Consider the following 22,195-nt stretch of genomic DNA (forward strand, 5'->3'; position numbering starts at 1 on the left):
TATCCATGTCAGCATCTAAAGTACATACCTATAATAACACCCATGTCAGCATCTAACGTACATACCTATAATAATACCCATGTATCTAACGTACATACCTATAATAATACCCATGTCAGCATCTAACGTACATACCTATAATACCCATGTCAGTATCTAACGTACATACCTATAATAATACCCATGTAGCTATCGTACATACCTATAATAATACCCATGTATCTAACGTACATACCTATAATAATACCCATGTCAGCATCTAACGTACATACCTATGATAATACCCATGTATCTAACGTACATACCTATTATAATACCCATGTATCTAACGTACATACCTATAATAATACCCATGTCAGCATCTAACGTACATACCTATGATAATACCCATGTATCTAACGTACATACCTATTATAATACCCATGTATCTAACGTACATACCTATAATAATACCCATGTCAGCATCTAACGTACATACCTATAATAATACCCATGTCAGCATCTAACGTACATACCTCTAATAATACCCATGTATCTAACGTATATACCTATAATAATACCCATGTATCTAACGTACATACCTATAATAATACCCATGTCAGCATCTAACGTACATACCTATAATAATACCCATTTATCTAACGTACATACCTATAATAATACCCATGTATCTAACGTACATACCTATAGTAATACCCATGTCAGCATCTAACGTAGATACCTATAATAACACCCATGTCAGTATCTAACGTACATACCTATAATAATACCCATGTATCTAACGTACATACCTATAATAATACCCATGTCAGCATCTAACGTACATACCTATAATAAAACCCATGTCAGTATCTAACGTACATACCTATAATAACACCCATGTCAGCATCTAACGTACATACCTATAATACCCATGTATCTAACGTACATACCTATACTAATACCCATGTCAGCATCTAACGTACATACCTATAATAACACCCATGTGAGCATCTAACGTACATACCTATAATAACACCCATGTATCTAACGTACATACCTATAATAATACCCATGTATCTAACGTACATACCTATAATAATACCCATGTCAGCATCTAACGTACATACCTATAATAATACCCATGTCAGCATCTAACGTACATACCTATAATAACACCCATGTCAGTATCTAACGTACATACCTATAATAACACCAATGTATCTAACGTACATACCTATAATAATACCCATGTCAGCATCTAACGTACATACCTATAATAACACCCATGTCAGTATCTAACGTACATACCTATAATAACACCCATGTCAGCATCTAACGTACATACCTATAATAACACCCATGTCAGCATCTAACGTACATACCTGTAATAATACCCATGTATCTAACGTACATACCTATAATAATACCCATGTATCTAACGTACATACCTATAATAATACCCATGTCCATATAATAATACCCAATAATACCCATGTCAGCATCTAACGTACATACCTATAATAATACCCATGTCAGCATCTAACGTACATACCTATAATAACACCCATGTCAGTATCTAACGTACATACCGATAATAACACCCATGTGTCTAACGTACATACCTATAATAATACCCATGTCAGCATCTAACGTACATACCTATAATAACACCCATGTCAGTATCTAACGTACATACCTATAATAACACCCATGTCAGCATCTAACGTACATACCTATAATAATACCCATGTATGTAACGTACATACCTATAATAATACCCATGTATCTAACGTACGTACCTATAATAATACCCATGTCAGCATCTAACGTACATACGTATAATAATACCCATGTCAGTATCTAACGTACATACCTATAATAATACCCATGTTAGCTTCTAACGTACATACCTATAATAATACCCATGTCAGCATCTAACGTACATACCTATAATAACACCCATGTCAGCATCTAACGTACATACCTATAATAACACCCATGTCAGCATCTAACGTACATACCTATAATAACACCCATGTCAGTATCTAACGTACATACCGATAATAACACCCATGTATCTAAGGTACATACCTATAATAATACCCATGTCAGCATCTAACGTACATACCTATAATAATACCCATGTCAGCATCTAACGTACATACCTATAATAATACCCATGTATCTAACGTACATACGTATAATAATACCCATGTCAGCATCTAACGTACATACCTATAATAATACCCATGTCAGCATCTAACGTACATACCTATAATAATACCCATGTATCTAAGGTACATACCTATAATAATACCCATGTCAGCATCTAACGTACATACCTATAATAACACCCATGTCAGTATCTAACGTACATACCTATAATAACACCCATGTCAGCATCTAACGTACATACCTATAATAATACCCATGTATCTAACGTACATACGTATAATAATACCCATGTGAGCATCTAACGTAGATACATATACTAATACCCATGTCAGCCTCTAACGTAGATACCTATACTAATACCCATGTCAGCACCTAACGTATATACCTATAATAATACCCATGTATCTAAGGTACATACCTATTATAATAATACCCATGTATCTAATGTACATACCTATATTAATACCCATGTCAGCATCTAACGTACATACCTATGATAATACCCATGTATCTAACGTACATACCTATAATAATACCCATGTATCTAACGTACATACCTATAATAATACCCATGTCAGCATCTAACGTATATACCTATAATAATACCCATGTCAGCATCTAACGTACATATCTATAATAATACCCATGTATCTAACGTACATACCTATAATAATACCCATGTATCTAACGTACATACCTATAATAATACCCATGTCAGCATCTAACGTATATACCTATAATAATACCCATTTATCTAACGTACATACCTATAATAATACCCATGTATCTAACGTACATATCTATAATAATACCCATGTCAGCATCTAACGTACATACCTATAATAACACCCATGTCAGTATCTAACGTACATACCTATAATAATACACATGTATCTAACGTACATACCTATAATAATACCCATGTCAGCATCTAACGTACATACCTATAATAACACCCATGTCAGTATCTAACGTAGATACCTATAATAACACCCATGTCAGTATCTAACGTACATACCTATAATAACACCCATGTCAGCATCTAACGTACATACCTATAATAATACCCATGTATCTAACGTACATACCTATAATAATACCCATGTCAGCATCTATCGTACATACCTATAATAACACCCATGTCAGCATCTAACGTACATACCTATAATAACACCCATGTGTCTAACGTACATACCTATAATAATACCCATGTATCTAACGTACATACCTATAATAATACCCATGTCAGCATCTAACGTACATACCTATAATAATACCCATGTCAGCATCTAACGTACATACCTATAACAACACCCATGTCAGCATCTAACGGACATACCTATAATAATACCCATGTCAGCATCTAACGTACATACCTATAATAATACCCATGTCAGCATCTAACGTACATACCTATAATAATACCCATTTATCTAACGTACATACCTATAATAATACCCATGTATCTAACGTACATACCTATAATAATACCCATGTCAGCATCTAACGTACATACCTATAATAACACCCATGTATCTAACGTACATACCTATAATAATACCCATGTCAGCATCTAACGTACATATCTATAATAATACCCATGTATCTAACGTACATACCTATAATAATACCCATGTCAGCATCTAACGTACATACCTATAATAACACCCATGTATCTAACGTACATACCTATAATAATACCCATGTCAGCATCTAACGTACATACCTATAATAACACCCATGTATCTAACGTACATACCTATAATAATACCCATGTCAGCATCTAACGTACATACCTATAATAATACCCATGTCAGCATCTAACGTACATACCTATAATAATACCCATTTATCTAACGTACATACCTATAATAATACCCATGCATCTAACGTACATATCTATAATAATATCCATGTCAGCATCTAAAGTACATACCTATAATAACACCCATGTCAGCATCTAACGTACATACCTATAATAATACCCATGTATCTAACGTACATACCTATAATAATACCCATGTCAGCATCTAACGTACATAACTATAATAACACCCATGTCAGTATCTAACGTACATACCTATAATAATACCCATGTAGCTATCGTACATACCTATAATAATACCCATGTATCTAACGTACGTACCTATAATAATACCCATGTATCTAACGTACATACCTATAATAATACCCATGTCAGCATCTAACGTACATACCTATAATAACACCCATGTCAGTATCTAACGTACATACCTATAATAATACCCATGTAGCTATCGTACATACCTATAATAATACCCATGTATCTAACGTACGTACCTATAATAATACCCATGTATCTAACGTACATACCTATAATAATACCCATGTCAGCATGTAACGTACATACCTATAATAACACCCATGTCAGTATCTAACGTACATACCTATAATAACACCCATGTCAGCGATCCTAGCGGCCGGCCAGTCGGAGGGGGCGCTACCGTACGATGTGATCGCCTTGCGAGCCAGGGCACGAAGTGTTGACAAACTGCACGTTCTCAACCCGCCAATGTCGTGGGACGCTGTCCTGCATTAAAGACAATATTTAAAACATTTAGAAACTAGTGCTGTACAATGCAAACAAATATAGCAATAATTCTCAACAATAACTGTTATTCTAGTGATATATTGTAGTATTTTGTAAAAGAAACAGACAGCGAAAGAAGCGAGAGTTAGACAGATAGAGAATGGGACAGAACCCTCCCCCCAACCAGAGACAACTTCCCACCACAAAATAACAACGTAAGTATGAACTACTATTTAAGAATTAAAATTTAAAATGATAAACATAGTTCCGTTTTATTCTTTCCCCTGCAGATTCATTTAACTTTATAAACAAATCGAGTACTCTAGCGGCGAGCCTGAGTTGTTTTCGTTGATCATCATCCGTTAGATCTATTGTCGTTATTAGTCGTTGCTCCGAGTGCTTACCTAAACGCTTCAGCCGAGAGCTGTGCAATGTGTGCGTCCTCTAGTCCACACACGAACTCTCGCAATGACGAGAGTTCGGGCCCCGAGATCTTAGTGACGTCATTCATCTTGGTCAGATTTAGCCAGCGATAAACTCCAGCATTCAGCTGAAAGTAATACATAATAAATATTTCGTATATGGAAGAGATATCACTAAGCCAGTCAGATTAATACTGCAATTACAACTTATAGTTATACAAGACTACAGCTGAATCAATTAAAACAACAACAAAATTCTCAGGAAAATAATTCATTCAAATAATCTCCAAGGTTCTATATACCGTTTTCAAATATTAATTTTATAAACTGTATTTTCATTTAATTTTAATCTGTATGCAATGTATATGTTTAGTTTTAGATTCAGTTCATCGAAGTGAATTTCATATTATTACCTGTTGCATATTCATGAGCGGATGTTGCCCAATTCGCGCCATGGCACCATCTGACGTGAGCTGCAATGTCTTCAAGCTGCCGGGTCGCAGCGCCGCTATGATACTGCCAGCTCGACGGACGTGTTCTGACGACCACGTGCTGACTTCTCCCAGCGACTACAAGACAAAACAATAATTTCGGTATCATAGCAAGCACTCTGCCTGAAACGACGAGACCAAGACTACACTGGAAAGAGCAACAATTAGATTGTGAATCTGGATGACAAAACCATTAGCATTTTCAAACTCAGTCCCACGATCCCGTCATACACCATGTGATAAAATCAGTTCTCACCTCTTTCGCCTTATTCAACAGATGGGTCAGCTTTTCTTGTGACCAGTCTCCGTAGGTACCAAACGTCTCCAGACAGTTGGGGAACTCCACGGCCGAGTCTATCGCGTCTATTTCAGCTGTCTCCAACAGCGTAACCTTTGAACCCATCAGTTTGATGACGTCACAGGTCAGACCAACTGAAGAAAATAAAATCACAAAATGATCACGAAATTATACATTTGAAGTGAACTATACCTGTTAAAAATACAACAAATTTATGTTTGTTCTTAATGGTTGTTCTATATCACGTAAAGATAGACTGCTGTTTATGAAACTAAAATCTGTTACCTACACCAGGGGCCAGTTGTTCAAAGGATGGTTAAGCTGATCACGGGCTTTTATAAATATCTGTTTTCATAATTTTTTGGAAATGTAATATTTATAGGATGTTGGACGAGCTTCCATTTTGTATAGTGTTTGTGTCCCGAGTGAAATAGTGCTCGGTAGTTTCGAGCTTTACGGAGTGATAAATGAGAATTGTTTCACGAGGGACATAGACGTGGTGCGGGCTGGTGGCGAGTTTAATATCATATTTAGTACATAGACGTGGTGCGGGCTGGTGGCGAGTTTAATATCATATTTATTACATAGACGTGGTGCGGGCTGGTGGCGAGTTTAATATCATATTTATTACATAGACGTGGTGCGGGCTGGTGGCGAGTTTAATATCATATGTATTACATAGACGTGGTGCGGGGTGGTGGCGAGTTTAATATCATATGTATTACATAGACGTGGTGCGGGGTGGTGGCGAGTTTAATATCATATGTATTACATAGACGTGGTGCGGGGTGGTGGCGAGTTTAATATCATATGTATTACATAGACGTGGTGCGGGGTGGTGGCGAGTTTAATATCATATGTATTACATAGACGTGGTGCGGGCTGGTGGCGAGTTTAAAATCATATTTATTACATAGACGTGGTGCGGGCTGGTGGCGAGTTTAATATCATATGTATTACATAGACGTGGTGCGGGCTGGTGGCGAGTTTAATATCATATTTATTACATAGACGTGGTGCGGGCTGGTGGCGAGTTTAATATCATATGTATTACATAGACGTGGTGCGGGCTGGTGGCTAGTTTAATATCATATTTATTACATAGACGTGGTGCGGGCTGGTGGCGAGTTTAATATCATATGTATTACATAGACGTGGTGCGGGCTGGTGGCGAGTTTAATATCATATTTATTACATAGACGTGGTGCGGGCTGGTGGCGAGTTTATGTATTACCCATAACTGATCTTGATTTACATCACTCAACTTGTTTGGTTGGCGTCCATGGAAGGTCGTAGTGTTTCTAAAACAGCTGGCAAATCATTTGAACAACTTGTCCCAAAATATATCAATATACGAGTTCTTGTATATATGGGCATATGGCCTTACATACAATAAAAAATTGAATTGAATTGAAACTAAAAGTATTCAACGTTTTGCCACATAACACTAAAGCACAACCCTTCTCCCAAAACAGATGGTGGACTCTATATTTCACAAACAAAAATGACTGAATACTTATTTCATTCCTAATCGTATCTCTGCGCAAGGTAGAATCAAAAAGATGTTTTGACAAGGTCGTGTCATATTGCAAATATTCTGCATAATATACAGGCAAGGCGGAGAAGGGGGGATGTGGGTGCTCTAGTCCCCCACAGTAATTCTGAATCGAAAATATTATTGGTAGTAAATATTTGTAGAATGCAGGAAATTGCATTTCAGGACATCTAGTTTACAAAATGTTTACACCGCTTTGCGCCCTGGATCTCAGTCACCTCCCCCATGTTTACTTGCTTCCATCATGCCTGATACGTAGCACGTTTTACGCTTTGCCGCACAATAATAGACCGAAACACCGCAGGATAATCTATTGTATATGCTTTGGTATAAATATTTTTGTTATTCAGTGTATAAATCTGAACGTCAAAATCATGATCCGCGATCAAGACCGTACCTCTGCACAATGCAGAGTCAAAAGGGTGTTTGGCAAAATAGTGGTTGATTCCACGAATTACTATCTAGTGCCTCGTCTATAAGAGGTCAGCCACTTCCGAGATCCTTTACTGTAGATTTCATCAGTCTTGCACCGCCACAAAGAGGACAGCCACTCTAAGGCTAATTTACCAAATCAAAACTATCACAGGACAGAGCTCGATGAAATAACTATAGCTGTGATGGCGTGCACTCGTGAATCGTCGTATAAACATTGTTAAGGGAAACAATTACACCCTACCTGTGGCCCGTCTCCGCCTCCTCTTCGTGTCGTCCTTCCAGCTCTGAACGATGTGTTTAACGACCTTCACCTTCCCGTCATCCCCTTCCCTCGTGCTCTCGTCCTCGCGACTGAATCCCTGGGTGTTCCGCTCCTGTCGGTACTCGTCTCGCTTCTCCATCCCTTTGATGATGGACGAGCTGGCAGCCGCTAGTTCTGGCTGCAAGTCATACACAGCATAAATTTAAAGTAAAACACTCCAACACAGTTACAGTCAAACACAGCATACAATTTACAGTCAAACACTCCAACACAGTTTACAGTCAAACACACCAACACAGTTTACAGTCAAACACAGCATTCAGTTTACAGTCAAACACACCATACAGTTTACAGTCAAATACTCCAACACAGTTTACAGTCAAACACACCATACAGTTTACAGTCAAATACTCCAACACAGTTTACAGTCAAACACAGCATACAGTTTACAGTCGAACACAGCATACAGTTTATAGTCAAACCCAACATACAGTTTGCAATCTAACACACCAAAACAGTTTACAATCAAACACACCAACACAGTTTACTGTCAAACACACCATACAGTTTACAATCAAACGTACCAACACAGTTTACAGTCAAACACTCCAACACAGCTTACAGTCAAATACACCAACACAGTTTACAGTCAAACACACCAACACAGTTTACAGTCAAACACTGCAACACAGTTTACAGTCAAACACAGCAACACAGTTTACAGTCAACACACAAACGCAGTTTACAGTGAAACACACCAACACAGTTTACTACAGTCAAACACACCAACACAGTTTACAGTGAAACACACCAATACAGTTTACAGTCAAACACACCAATACAGTTTACAGTCAAACACACCAACACAGTTTACAGTCAAACACAGTAACACAGTTTACAGTCAAACACACCAACACAGTTTACAGTCAAACACAGCAACACAGTTTACAGTCAAACACACAAACGCAGTTTACAGTCAAACACACCAATACAGTTTACAGTCAAACACACAACACAGTTTACAGTCAAACACACAACACAGTTTACTGTGAAACACACCAACACAGTTTACAGTCAAACACACCAATACTGTTTACAATCAAACACACCAACACAGTTTACTGTGAAACACACCAATACAGTTTACAGGCAAACACACCAACACAGTTTACAGTTAAACACACCAATACAGTTTACAGTCGAGCACACACCAACGCAGTTTACAATCAAACACACCAATACACTTTACAATCAAACACACCAACACAGATTACAGTCAAACACACCAATACAGTTTACAATCAAACACACCAACACAGTTTACTGTGAAACATACCAATACAGTTTACAGTCAAACACAGTTTACAGTCAAACACACCAACACAGTTTACTGTCAAACACACCAACACAGTTTACAGTCAAACACACCAACTCAGACTACAGTCAAACACACCAAGGCAATTTACAGTCAATAATAACACCAAACAGTTTACAGTCAAATACACCAAACAGTTTAAAGTCAAATACACCAACACAGTTTATAATCAAACACACCAATACAGTTTACAGTCAAACACACACTAGAATGCCTAAAAAGGATATGAATTGAAGTTATTGGATTCCAAACAAACATACAGTGAATACCATTTCGAAAATAAGGGAATGAAGAAGATGTTTACTACATATCAAGACTCGTTCCCAGTGGCGTAGACAGGGTTTTCTTATTGGAGTTGTGGTGGGGCCACCATAGCTTCCACTGGCTAGGGCAGCAGCCATGGCCACCCTACAACGACTAGAGTGAGTCACGATAGAATAGGGACGTACATCAAAGGAGCACTTTAACTGGGGCTGCCCCTCGCGTCCTCTAGATACGGCTATGACATCACCCACACAATACCGTGACAAAACTAGAAAACTAAACATAATTTGGGTTAGTTAATGTATTCAACAAAAATACACCAAAATATCATTTTAAGTGTGTAACAGAAGCCGCAAAATGTACGGCCATTAATGATCTGTCATTAGCATATTGAGTACAGTGTGCTATAAACCAGTTGTGATGGTTTGCAGCTATGACTCACTGTCACGTGCTTTGTCTACAGAGAAGAGGGGGTCGGGGGGAGGGGGAGGGAAGGGCGTAGCCCAATGGTAAAGCGTTAGCTTGATGCGCGATCAGTTTGGGATCGATCCTCGTCGGTGGGCCCATTGGGCTATTTCTCGTTCCAGTCAGTGCACCATGACTGGTATATCAAAGGCTGTGGTATGTGCTATCCTGCCTGTGTGATGGTGCATATAAAAGATCCCTTTGTAGTAATGGAAAAGTAGCGGGTTTCCTCTTTAAGACTATATGTTAGAAATACCAAATGTTTCACATCCAATGGCCGATGATTAATAGATCAATGCGCTTTAGTGGTGTCTTTAAACAAAACAAACTTTATTTTACAGAGAAAATCCTATAGGAGATCTGCCAGTTTTAGCGTCAAGAACCTTCAACAGACTCTGTTAAATGAAATGTCTCAATAGGAACGTGGATGTGCGTAGTTTGTTTTCTTTAACGACACCACCAGAGCACACTGATTTTATTAGTCATCGGCCACTGGATGTCAAACATTTGGTAATTCTGACATATAGTCTTAGAGAGGAAACCCGCTGCATTTTTCTATTGGTAGCAAGGGATGTTTTACACGCACGAGAAATAGCCCAATGGGCCGACCGACGGGGATCGATCTAGACCTACTGCGACCCAGACGAGCACTTTACCACTGGGCTACGCACCACCCCGCCCCGCTCCGTACCACCCCGCCCCGCTCCGCACCACCCCGCCCCGCCCCGCGGGTGTGAATAATAATTAGTATTTTACAGAACTACTCCAATGATTGTTCTGGCGAATACCGTTAATATTAGTAATCGATTTATCTTGTTGTTCAGCTACACTAATAATAACAACACGTGCACTCACATCACTCTTAGTCATTTAAACTGCCAGTCAGTCCACGCACAATACACGTACACTGTTTCAGGATTTCTGAAAACTGGGCACTTCTGAGGGTCATCCCCAGTTGAAGATCCTTTTCCCGTTTATATCTTGAATTAGTTAAACAACGTATTCGTTCATTTGCTAGACAAAACGTGTGTCGACAATGTAGTGTTGAAAATGAAACGAACGGGAAGAAGGAAAAGGAAAGAAAGAGAATGGAAACGAATATTTGTTGAACACTTGAGCACATTTTAATCTGTGAATGGTGTCCAACATTGTTATTTGCACACATCGTCCAGGCAGTGAGGAATGAAACCCGGTATCCCCACACAGAATACTCCTACCGAATATCAGCAACCAGTGGTCTTTTATAAGCAGTTCTCTATCTAGACAGGGGGAAACATAGAACGAACTCTTAGACCCATCGTACCTCACATATGCGCTCTCCTACTAGTCCATTTCTCGCTCCAGCCAGTGCACCACGACTGGTACATCAAAGGCCGTGGCATGTGCTATCCTGTCTATGGGATGGTGCATATAAAGGATCCCTTGCTGCTAATCGAATAGAGTAATCAATGAAGTGGTGACAGCGGATTTCCTCCCTCATTATCTGTGTGGTCCTTAACCATATGTCCGACACCATATGATCGTAAATAAAATGTGTTGAGTGCGTCGTTAAATAAACCATTTCCTTCCTTCCTCCTAGTCCCTTCGTGTAGTATCGCTGAACGAACTTCATAAGATATACAAGAACAAAGTCCATAGAAAGAAAGAAAGACATGTTTTATTTAACGACGCACTCATCACATTTTATTTACGATTATATGGCGTCAGACATATGGTTAAGGACCACACAGATATTGAGAGAGGAAACCCACTGTCGCCACTTCATGGGCTATTCTTTCCGATTAGCAGCAAGGGATCTTTTATATGCACCATCCCAAAGACAGGGTAGTACATACCACGACCTTTGATATACCAGTCGTGGTGCATTGGCTGGAACGAGAAATAGCACAATGGGCCCACCGACGGGGATCGATCCCACACCGACCGCTCATCGAGCGAACGCTATACCACTGGGCTACGTCCCGCCCCCCCCCCCCCCCCCCCCCCCCCCCCCCCCCCCCCCCCCCCCCCAATGATCGATAGGACGGAGTCGGTTGTGATTTCTGGTCTGCTTATGTTTCATTATCTTTTAGACAATACTCCAGAAAAGGTGAGAAAAAACGTTATTGACACAGTGACCAAATCGAGGTAGCAAAATCATAATCGTATCAGCAAGAATAGAACAGAAACACGCTTAATATCTAATGTCTAAATAGTAATAAGCAAGTGCATGTTTTGAACTTACCTTGCAGATAGATTTCAGTTTGTCTTTACTCAGGTAATGTATGTATGGAATGTTTTGAACTTACCTTGCAGATAGTTTCAGTTTGTCTTCACTCAGGTAATGTATGTATGGACTGTTTTGAACTTACCTTGCAAATAGTTTTCAGTTTGTCTTCACTCAGGTAATGTATGTATGGAATGTTTTGAAATTACTTTGCGGATAGATTTCAGTTTTTAACTTACCTTGCGGATAGATTTCAGTTTGTCTTCACTCAGGTAATGTATGTTTGGAATGTTTTGAACGTACATTGCGGATAGTTTTCAATTTGTCTTCACTCAGGTAATGTATGTATGGAATGTTTTGAACTTGCCTTGCGGATAGATTTCAGTTTGTCTTCACTCAGGTAATGTATGTATGGAATGTTTTGAACTTGCCTTGCAGATAGATTTCAGTTTGTCTTCACTCAGGTAATGTATGTTTGGAATGTTTTGAATGTACATTGCGGATAGTTTTCAGTTTGTCTTCACTCAGGTAATGTATGTATGGAATGTTTTGAACTTGCCTTGCGGATAGATTTCAGTTTGTCTTCACTCAGGTAATGTATGTATGGAATGTTTTGAACTTGCCTTGCAGATAGATTTCAGTTTGTCTTCACTCAGGTAATGTATGTATGGAATGTTTTGAACTTACCTTGCAGATAGATTTCAGTTTGTCTTCACTCAGGTAATGTATGTATGGAGCAATCTGGGCTAGACGTTCACGCCTGCAGTTCCAGGAACTAGAAAATAACCACACAGTTAACCACTATATATATAACTACAAGGTTTATAAACATTCCACAACATATAAAATAACCAACTAGTTAGCTGACATTACATCAGTATGAGGTACGATACTAGTGCCAACCTGTTTGTTTTAAACAGCTTAATGGTGTAGTGCCATAGTTAAAAGTCCTGTTTTTGTCTTTATCTGTGATAAATAACTACAAATGAATTAATTTTACACATAATCTTGGCATAAATAACTAGGACATATCGAAATCATAATGTTCTTGCACACGCGGCCGTGTAACCAATCGCGATCACTGTGACTAGATTTTTATCTTATCACGTGATTTCAAATGTTATCCAATAACCCTAACCCTAATCCGCCATTATGTAATTTTGCGACTAACCTGTATGTCCTTTTATAGACAAAGCGCTACATACAGGGAGGGCACACCACACCCATATACTTCGTTGACCAATGAATGGACAGAAAGAGCAGTTCGGGGGGGGGGGGGGGGGGGGGTGAAAAGAAGCAACTAACATTATTTAATGCCTGATAGATGTGCCACGTGTATATATGATTTAAACAACAGTTTAAATAATGTTATTCTCCTGTGGTGCTATAAATAGAACTCACGGGTCGTCCTGCGTGATCCTCTCCGCCACCGCCTTGCCCTCCTCATCATCCAGGTGCGCGTCCTCAAACACGTCCAGGTTCCGCAGGACCGCCTCGCGGGGGAGAGCACGGATCGTGTGGGCGCGGATCCCCGGCAACACCCCCCTCAACTGGCGGATCTTCGACTCGTCCAGGACATCAGCAACCTGCAATGTAGAGGCATCTTTAAAGCGGAAGTCGTGTGTGTATACATATACTCAACATATACAACATAAACACTTAACATTCGGGTAATTAGTATTCCTAACAGTTTGCACGTATTAACTACAATTCGTCTTATGCATACAGACTGCATTGGAAACAAATACACTACATGGTAGCATATTTCTGAAGCATCAAAGTGATTATGGACAAAACTGGATACCGCGCTGTCATCAAGTATCTCCAACTGAAAGGACTAACTCCAGAAGCCAGCCATATGGACATGGTGTCAACTTTAGGGGTGATGCTCGTTCCTTTGCCACTGTTAAGAGTTGAGAAGTGAAGTTTTAGAAGGGAAAGGGACAGCCTCAAAGTTGATCCAAGATCAGGAAGACCTTCAACTTCCCCCATTAAGGAACATGTTGATACACTGTTGATTATTGGTGATCGACGACTCACCACACGTAACCTAGCTAATAACTAACTAGTGGGCTTCTCACTCTCACTGGGCATGTCAAAGGTTTCAGGACGCTAGGTTCCAAGGCATTTTATGTGTGATAAAAAACGCTCCAAGTTCGTCATCTCTCGTGAAAATGCACCTGTACACAAGTATGTTGTCTCCATGGCTGCAATGCATGGCATATATTTTAGTCCACGGCTATTCGGTGTGCGTGTGACCCATCTGCCACCGGAGCCTGTATTACGGTAGCCAAGTATACAGTGCGACCTTCACCCCACCGTGTGTGACACGTCACTAACCGTGCTCTGTTCGTCGTGCAGCTCATGCACCATCAGCACGGCCTTCCTGAACAAGTACTGTAAGTGCTTCCCACTGTTCTTCTTCGTCGACGCTTTCGAAATGGCCTGCAGGAACGCGCCTTTCGCCGGCTTCGAGAACGTCAGTTTGTCGAAATCATCTTCTGACCTAAAATACAAATACTTTTTGTGGTTAAATGATTATGAAGAAAAATATGTGAAAACGCCACAATATTTTAGGAGTTTGTTTATACATATACTGGATACCACTGTCACTGTCGAAAGATGAATATAAACTCATGACTTCATACGTTAGTATAGTTATGTGGCGACATGTCATTTTATCTTATCGTTGTATGCACCCACATCTTTCAGATATTTCTACACTGACATCTAACGGATTCACTCTCTGCAGTGTGTGCTGTATTCTATCGATCACTACTCATGGACCAGAGCACCCCATTGTAATGTAAACAGAAGACACTGGGCCCCAGAACCTCTAACGATCTGTGGGGTTGGCTCGGCTGGTGAGAGTTGTATATGTCATTAAGGTCGGCAATCGACGCTATATACATATTCCAGAACCTACGTCCACGACAGGCGTGCGCTACAACAGCATGTTAAGCTATGTGTCTGGTCCTTGTTACATACAGTAAGAGATGCTGCTTACATGTGTCGGGAACCTACGTCCACGACAGGCGTGCGCTACAACAGCATGTTAAGCTATGTGTCTGGTCCTTGTTACATACAGTAAGAGATGCTGCTTACATGTGTCGGGAACACACATCCACAACAGGCGTGCGCTACAACAGCATGTTAAGCTATGTGTCTGGTCCTTGCTACATACAATAAGAGATGCTGCTTACAGGTGTCTGAGGAACAGCGCTGTTTGGAGAACGTCGTCTTCGTCCATGGTCACGTGGTCGCTGTTGTCGATGTCGTAGACTTTCTTCAGCTTCTCCACAACGTGTTCCACCTACAAGACGATAACACGGTAGACATGTATTATACACACAATATTATGGCGAATATATGTCACTGATTTCGAGGAGATTACTGCTTGGGTCAGTACCCGAGTCTAGTAAAGAAGAAAATGTCTGCTACATTACAGATCACCGCTAGTTACTTAGGACGACTAAGATCACCGCTAGTTACTTAGGACGACTAAGATCACCGCTAGTTACTTACGACGACTAAGATCACCGCTAGTTACTTACGACGACTAAGATCACCGCTAGTTACTTACGACGACTAAGATCACCGCTAGTTACTTAGGACCACTAAGATCACCGCTAGTTACTTACGACGACTAAGATCACCGCTAGTTACTTACGACGACTAAGATCACCGCTAGTTACTTAGGACCACTAAGATCACCGCTAGTTACTTAGAACGACTAAGCACTCTCCAAAGAGATCAGACTAAGCCCACAGAAAAATGGTGACAAGAGACAAGAACATGTCGCGGTTTGAGACAAGGCCTGGGATGTGGAGACGAACTGCAAAAAGTTAAAAAAAAAACCCCACCCCAACAACATAGTAGAAGTTCGCAGATGAGGAAGAAATGGGTTGAAAATCAAAGGAGAGAAAATAAAGGTGACGTGCAATTCTACATTTCTACTGCCTTGTTGTTACCTGTGAGTCTGTCAGATCGTCCATATGGTCGGACAACACTGCTGTCATGCGCAATACTTCATCTTTGTCATCCGGGAACTCGAGCAGGTCGTCACGTGACAGACCGACCACCATGTTTCCAGCGGAGTACAGGTCACTTGCTCTGAACGGCGCACCTCTCGGGTTGAGCGATAGTAACCTGCTCATTATTGCTGAGGCCTGGGTGAGCAAATCAAAGAAAGGAATGTGTGTTCAACATCTCAGAACATTTCACTTAGTTTGTGTTTAACAGATGGTCTAGCTCGTTACCGGGAGGATACTTTGTATGTGCATACCTATAGACAGGCCATTATCTACCTATAGACAGGCCATTATCTACCTATAGACAGACAGGCCATTATCTACCTATAGACAGACAGGCCATTATCTACCTATAGACAGGCCATTATCTACCTATAGACAGGCCATTATTTACCTATAGACAGACAGGCCATTATCTACCTATAGACAGACAGGCCATTATCTACCTATAGACAGACATGCCATTATCTACCTATAGACAGACAGGCCATTATCTACCTATAGACAGGCCATTATCTACCTATAGACAGACAGGCCATTATCTACCTATAGACAGGCCATTATCTACCTATAGACAGCCATTATTTACCGCAGCCTGTGATGTACCGACTTGGGGGGGGGGGGGGGGGGATGATACGAACAACTCCACTGGATCCACGGATACAAATGTGTTTCAATGAACTCTACAGAAGATACAGTCGGAATTAGTGGTTACATTGATATTGTTAAAACACGCATTTGTAGGAAGACTTCCTTGTATTATTCTTTACTGGAAGTATCGTAGTCTTGTGCCCTTTGTGCTGCTGAAAATAAGACTCTTTATTACTCCCCATCAGTTATAGTCATATTCTAATCCAACTCTGTTTCCCATTTACAGACATATGTTGGTAAAACAAAAGATGAACGGTATTGTAAACACTCAACAGACGTATTTTAAATATAACGTATTATATTTTAATATACTGACCAATCAATGTCTGATTTTAAGAGACTTATTTTAAATATAACGTATTATATTTTCATATACTGACCAGTCCATGTCTGACTTTTAAAGCGATAGCTTTCTGGATCGCCTCCTTCAGTTCTGGGGCGGTAATATCTGTGACGTCATCAATACTGAGAGCGTTGGCGAGCCTGGCGTGTTGGAACAACAGACTGGGGACTCTGTTGGCGTTGGCGCGGATAGCCTGTGGCGGGAAATCAAATACTGAATTACAGACATATCCATCGAGATACTTTTATAATGTTCAAAATCGTATTTGTGTAAAACTAACCACACAGTTCAAAAGATCTTCTTGCAAGACTCTTTAATGACATGTATTCGTGAAGATTAGAATATGACACAGGGTGTTCACAAACAGTACACATATCCTGCGCAATAGGCGGCATACACACAAATCATAAAATGAAAAAAAAAAAAACCCCACCCAAACATAACATACATCATTTTAGTTTAGTTAATGATATATTGTATTCTAAAATTATATTTAAATGTCTATCATATAAATTATTTTAAAATACACACTACTGTATTTGCAATATGAAATCATAAGATGTGCTACAGAAAACGTACCTTTTTGACTATAGCTAGTCTTTTCCAGTCGTCAAGGTCAACACTATCTAGGTCACCAAAGACGTCATCCATGAGATCATCAGGCATATCTTCAATATCATCTAGCGTGAAAGCTTTAGCTAGTTTACCCGCCATTTTGATTTTAGCTTTCGTCAAATCCTTTGGCTGTTGGTAAATAAAACCAAAATATATTAAATGTTCACTTTTTTAAGAAAAAACGTACATAGTGGATAAACAAACTACATGTATTAATCAAATACGTTAGCACTCAAGAACATGTCGGGGGGGGGGGGGGGGGGGAGTGTCGGAGATAGACGAAATGAAGAAGAAAAGGGAAAATAAAGACTAAGGAGGAGATATCATGTTGATGACTAACATGTCTGCAGTTTTTTAACACATATCTTAGGTATTAGATTAGTGAAATATGCCCACCCTCACCCGAAATAAATAAACCCAACACTAACACCAACACAACCACCACCACCACCACCACCATCAAAACCACAACAACAACAACATACCTCTCCTAAATCCAGTTTGTCTAAAAGAGATCGAGCCTGAAAACAAAATTAACATCTGTATTAAGTTAGTTATATTTATACAAGTTACAAGTTACAAACAGATGACACGTTTAAGGAGAGTAAAGGTACGGAATGTAACACACTAACATATAACACACTAACATATAACAACAAAGCAGAAGCGATCCACACCGTAGCGTCATTCTTCTTTACTACGATACATCTAATTATTATAACCTTGGCCACAGAGCAACGAATCAGTCGGTGTAATCATGTGAATCAACTGAACCGGCCAACTTCCCCAGAGAGATCTCAACAAAAGTGATCGCTTCAAGTCTTTCGGTTCCCCAGAGAGATCTCAACAAAAGTGATCGCTTCAAGTCTTTCGGTTCCCCAGAGAGATCTCAACAAAAGTGATCGCTTCAAGTCTTTCGGTCGAAGGATCGAATCCTCTCCCTGGACGTATTCTCTGATTGGATTTATCCACATCCCAACCAGTGCCTCACGAGAGGTATATCAAATACCGTGGTATGTATTGCCTTGTCTGTGTACGTGTCACATTACCAAATGATTGACATCCAGTAACCGATGATTAATAAATCAATGTGCTCTAATAGTGTCGTTTAACAAAACGAAGTTTAAACTTTCTACTCACCTCTGAATCGTCAAAGTCAAGGTCGTTTATCTTTTCGAACGCGCTCTTCACGGCGTGAGCGGGCAGACGGCTGAGGAAAGTTTGACCACACCCGGTGAGAACCTTACCCAGGTTCTCTAGGTCCGGTCCGTCTATGTCATCCTCGTTGTCGAACTTCTCAGACCTGCGCAGTGTGCGGCACAGAGCTCCAGCCTAAAGGAGAGAGTTGTACACACACTGTTCTCAGTGGCTGCCGTTATAACGCGTCTCACATTAACCCCTTCCCTCCAAGGTAATGTCTGAATATAACAACCCACAGAGGACTACACACTGTTCTCAGTGACTGCCGTTATAACGCGTCTCGCATTAACCCCTTCCCTCCAAGGTAATGTCTGAATATAATAACACACAGAGGACTACACACTGTTCTCAGTGGCTGCCGTTATAACGCGTCTCTCGTTAACCCTTTCACCCCAAGGTAATGTCTGAATATAACAACCCACAGAGGACTACACACTGTTCTCAGTGGCTGCCGTTATAACGCGTCTCGCATTAACCCCTTCCCCCCAAGGTAATGTCTGAATATAACAACCCACAGAGGACTACACACTGTTCTCAGTGGCTGCCGTTATAACGCGTCTCGCATTAACCCTTTCACCCCAAGGTAATGTCTGAATATAACAACCCACAGAGGACTACACACTGTTCTCAGTGGCTGCCGTTATAACGCGTCTCGCATTAACCCCTTCACCCCAAGGTAATGTCTGAATATAACAACCCACATAGGACTACACACTGTTCTCAGTGGCTGCCGTTATAACGCGTCTCTCATTAACCCCTTCACCCCAAGGTAATGTCCCAAGGTAATGTCTGACTATAACAACCCACATAGGACTACACACTGTTCTCAGTGGCTGCCATTATAATACGTCTCGCATTAACCCCTTCCCTCCAAGGTAATGTCTGACTATAACAACCCACAGAGGACTACACACTGTTCTCAGTGGCTGCCGTTATAATGCGTCTCGCATTAACCCCTTCACCCCAAGGTAATGTCTGAATATAACAACCCACATAGGACTACACACTGTTCTCAGTGGCTGCCGTTATAATGCGTCTCGCATTAACCCCTTCCCTCCAAGGTAATGTCTGAATATAACAACCCACATAGGACTACACACTGTTCTCAGTGACTGCCGTTATAACGCGTCTCACATTAACCCCTTCCCTCCAAGGTAATGTCTGAATATACCAACCCACAGAGGACTACACTGTTCTCAGTGGCTGCCGTTATAACGCGTCTCGCATTAACCCTTTCACCCCAAGGTAATGTCTGAATATAACATCACACAGAGGACTACACACTGTTCTCAGTGGCTGCCGTTATAACGCGTCTCTCGTTAACCCTTTCACCCCAAGGTAATGTCTGAATATAACAACCCACAGAGGACTACACACTGTTCTCAGTGACTGCCGTTATAACGCGTCTCGCATTAACCCCTTCCCTCCAAGGTAATGTCTGAATATAACAACCCACAGAGGACTACACACTGTTCTCAGTGGCTGCCGTTATAACGCGTCTCGCATTAACCCTTTCACCCCAAGGTAATGTCTGAATATAACAACCCACAGAGGACTACACGCTGTTCTCAGTGGCTGCCGTTATAACGCGTCTCGCATTAACCCCTTCACCCCAAGGTAATGTCTGAATATAACAACCCACATAGGACTACACACTGTTCTCAGTGGCTGCCGTTATAACGCGTCTCTCATTAACCCCTTCACCCCAAGGTAATGTCTGAATATAACAACCCACATAGGACTACACACTGTTCTCAGTGGCTGCCGTTATAAGGTAATGTCTGTATAACAACCCACATAGGACTACACACTGTTCTCAATGGTCTGACATATAACAACCCACATAGGACTACACACTGTTCTCAGTGGCTGCCGTTATAATGCGTCTCGCATTAACCCCTTCACCCCAAGGTAATGTCTGAATATAACAACCCACATAGGACTACACACTGTTCTCAGTGGCTGCCGTTATAATGCGTCTCGCATTAACCCCTTCACCCCAAGGTAATGTCTGAATATAACAACCCACATAGGACTACACACTGTTCTCAGTGGCTGCCGTTATAACGCGTCTCGCATTAACCCCTTCCCCCCAAGGTAATGTCTGAATATAACAACCCACATAGGACTACACACTGTTCTCAGTGACTGCCGTTATAACGCGTCTCGCATTAACCCCTTCACCCCAAGGTAATGTCTGAATATAACAACCCACATAGGACTACACACTGTTCTCAGTGGCTGCCGTTATAACGCGTCTCGCATTAACCCTTTCACCCCAAGGTAATGTCTGAATATAACAACCCACATAGGACTACACACTGTTCTCAGTGGCTGCCGTTATAACGCGTCTCGCATTAACCCCTTCACCCCAAGGTAATGTCTGAATATAACAACCCACATAGGACTACACACTGTTCTCAGTGGCTGCCGTTATAACGCGTCTCGCATTAACCCCTTCACCCCAAGGTAATGTCTGAATATAACAACCCACATAGGACTACACACTGTTCTCAGTGGCTGCCGTTATAACGCGTCTCGCATTAACCCCTTCACCCCAAGGTAATGTCTGAATATAACAACCCACATAGGACTACACACTGTTCTCAGTGGCTGCCGTTATAATGCGTCTCGCATTAACCCCACCCCAAGGTAATGTCTGAATATAACAACCCACATAGGACTACACACCTCAATAATGCGTCTCGCATTAACCCCTTCAATAATGTCTGAATATAACAACCCACATAGGACTACACACTGTTCTCAGTGGCTGCCGTTATAACGCGTCTCGCATTAACCCCTTCACCCCAAGGTAATGTCTGAATATAACAACCCACATAGGACTACACACTG

The 22,195-nt window shown here is 40.7% G+C and overlaps 1 protein-coding gene across 1 annotated transcript in view; it reads right to left on the bottom strand.

Moving 5' to 3' along the window:
* Positions 1-4,583: 4,583 nt before the first annotated feature.
* The window catches only part of LOC121367211, a gene marked incomplete at its 3' end in the record, with an annotated part of 45,232 nt that continues 27,620 nt past the window's right edge, over positions 4,584-22,195 (bottom strand). The window contains exons 9-22 of the mRNA XM_041491316.1: positions 19,280-19,471; positions 18,625-18,660; positions 18,104-18,268; positions 17,562-17,717; positions 16,471-16,668; positions 15,703-15,812; positions 14,840-15,005; positions 13,901-14,085; positions 13,187-13,274; positions 8,169-8,367; positions 5,896-6,071; positions 5,562-5,717; positions 5,131-5,276; positions 4,584-4,726 (exon numbers count right to left, since the gene is read on the bottom strand). Of these exons, the coding sequence (XP_041347250.1) occupies positions 4,584-4,726; positions 5,131-5,276; positions 5,562-5,717; positions 5,896-6,071; positions 8,169-8,367; positions 13,187-13,274; positions 13,901-14,085; positions 14,840-15,005; positions 15,703-15,812; positions 16,471-16,668; positions 17,562-17,717; positions 18,104-18,268; positions 18,625-18,660; positions 19,280-19,471 (2,116 nt within the window). The remainder of the gene's footprint in view (positions 4,727-5,130; positions 5,277-5,561; positions 5,718-5,895; positions 6,072-8,168; positions 8,368-13,186; positions 13,275-13,900; positions 14,086-14,839; positions 15,006-15,702; positions 15,813-16,470; positions 16,669-17,561; positions 17,718-18,103; positions 18,269-18,624; positions 18,661-19,279; positions 19,472-22,195) is intronic.

This window comes from Gigantopelta aegis, unplaced genomic scaffold, assembly GCF_016097555.1.
Source record: "Gigantopelta aegis isolate Gae_Host unplaced genomic scaffold, Gae_host_genome scaffold1917, whole genome shotgun sequence".
Classification (NCBI taxonomy): Eukaryota; Metazoa; Mollusca; class Gastropoda; order Neomphalida; family Peltospiridae; genus Gigantopelta; species Gigantopelta aegis.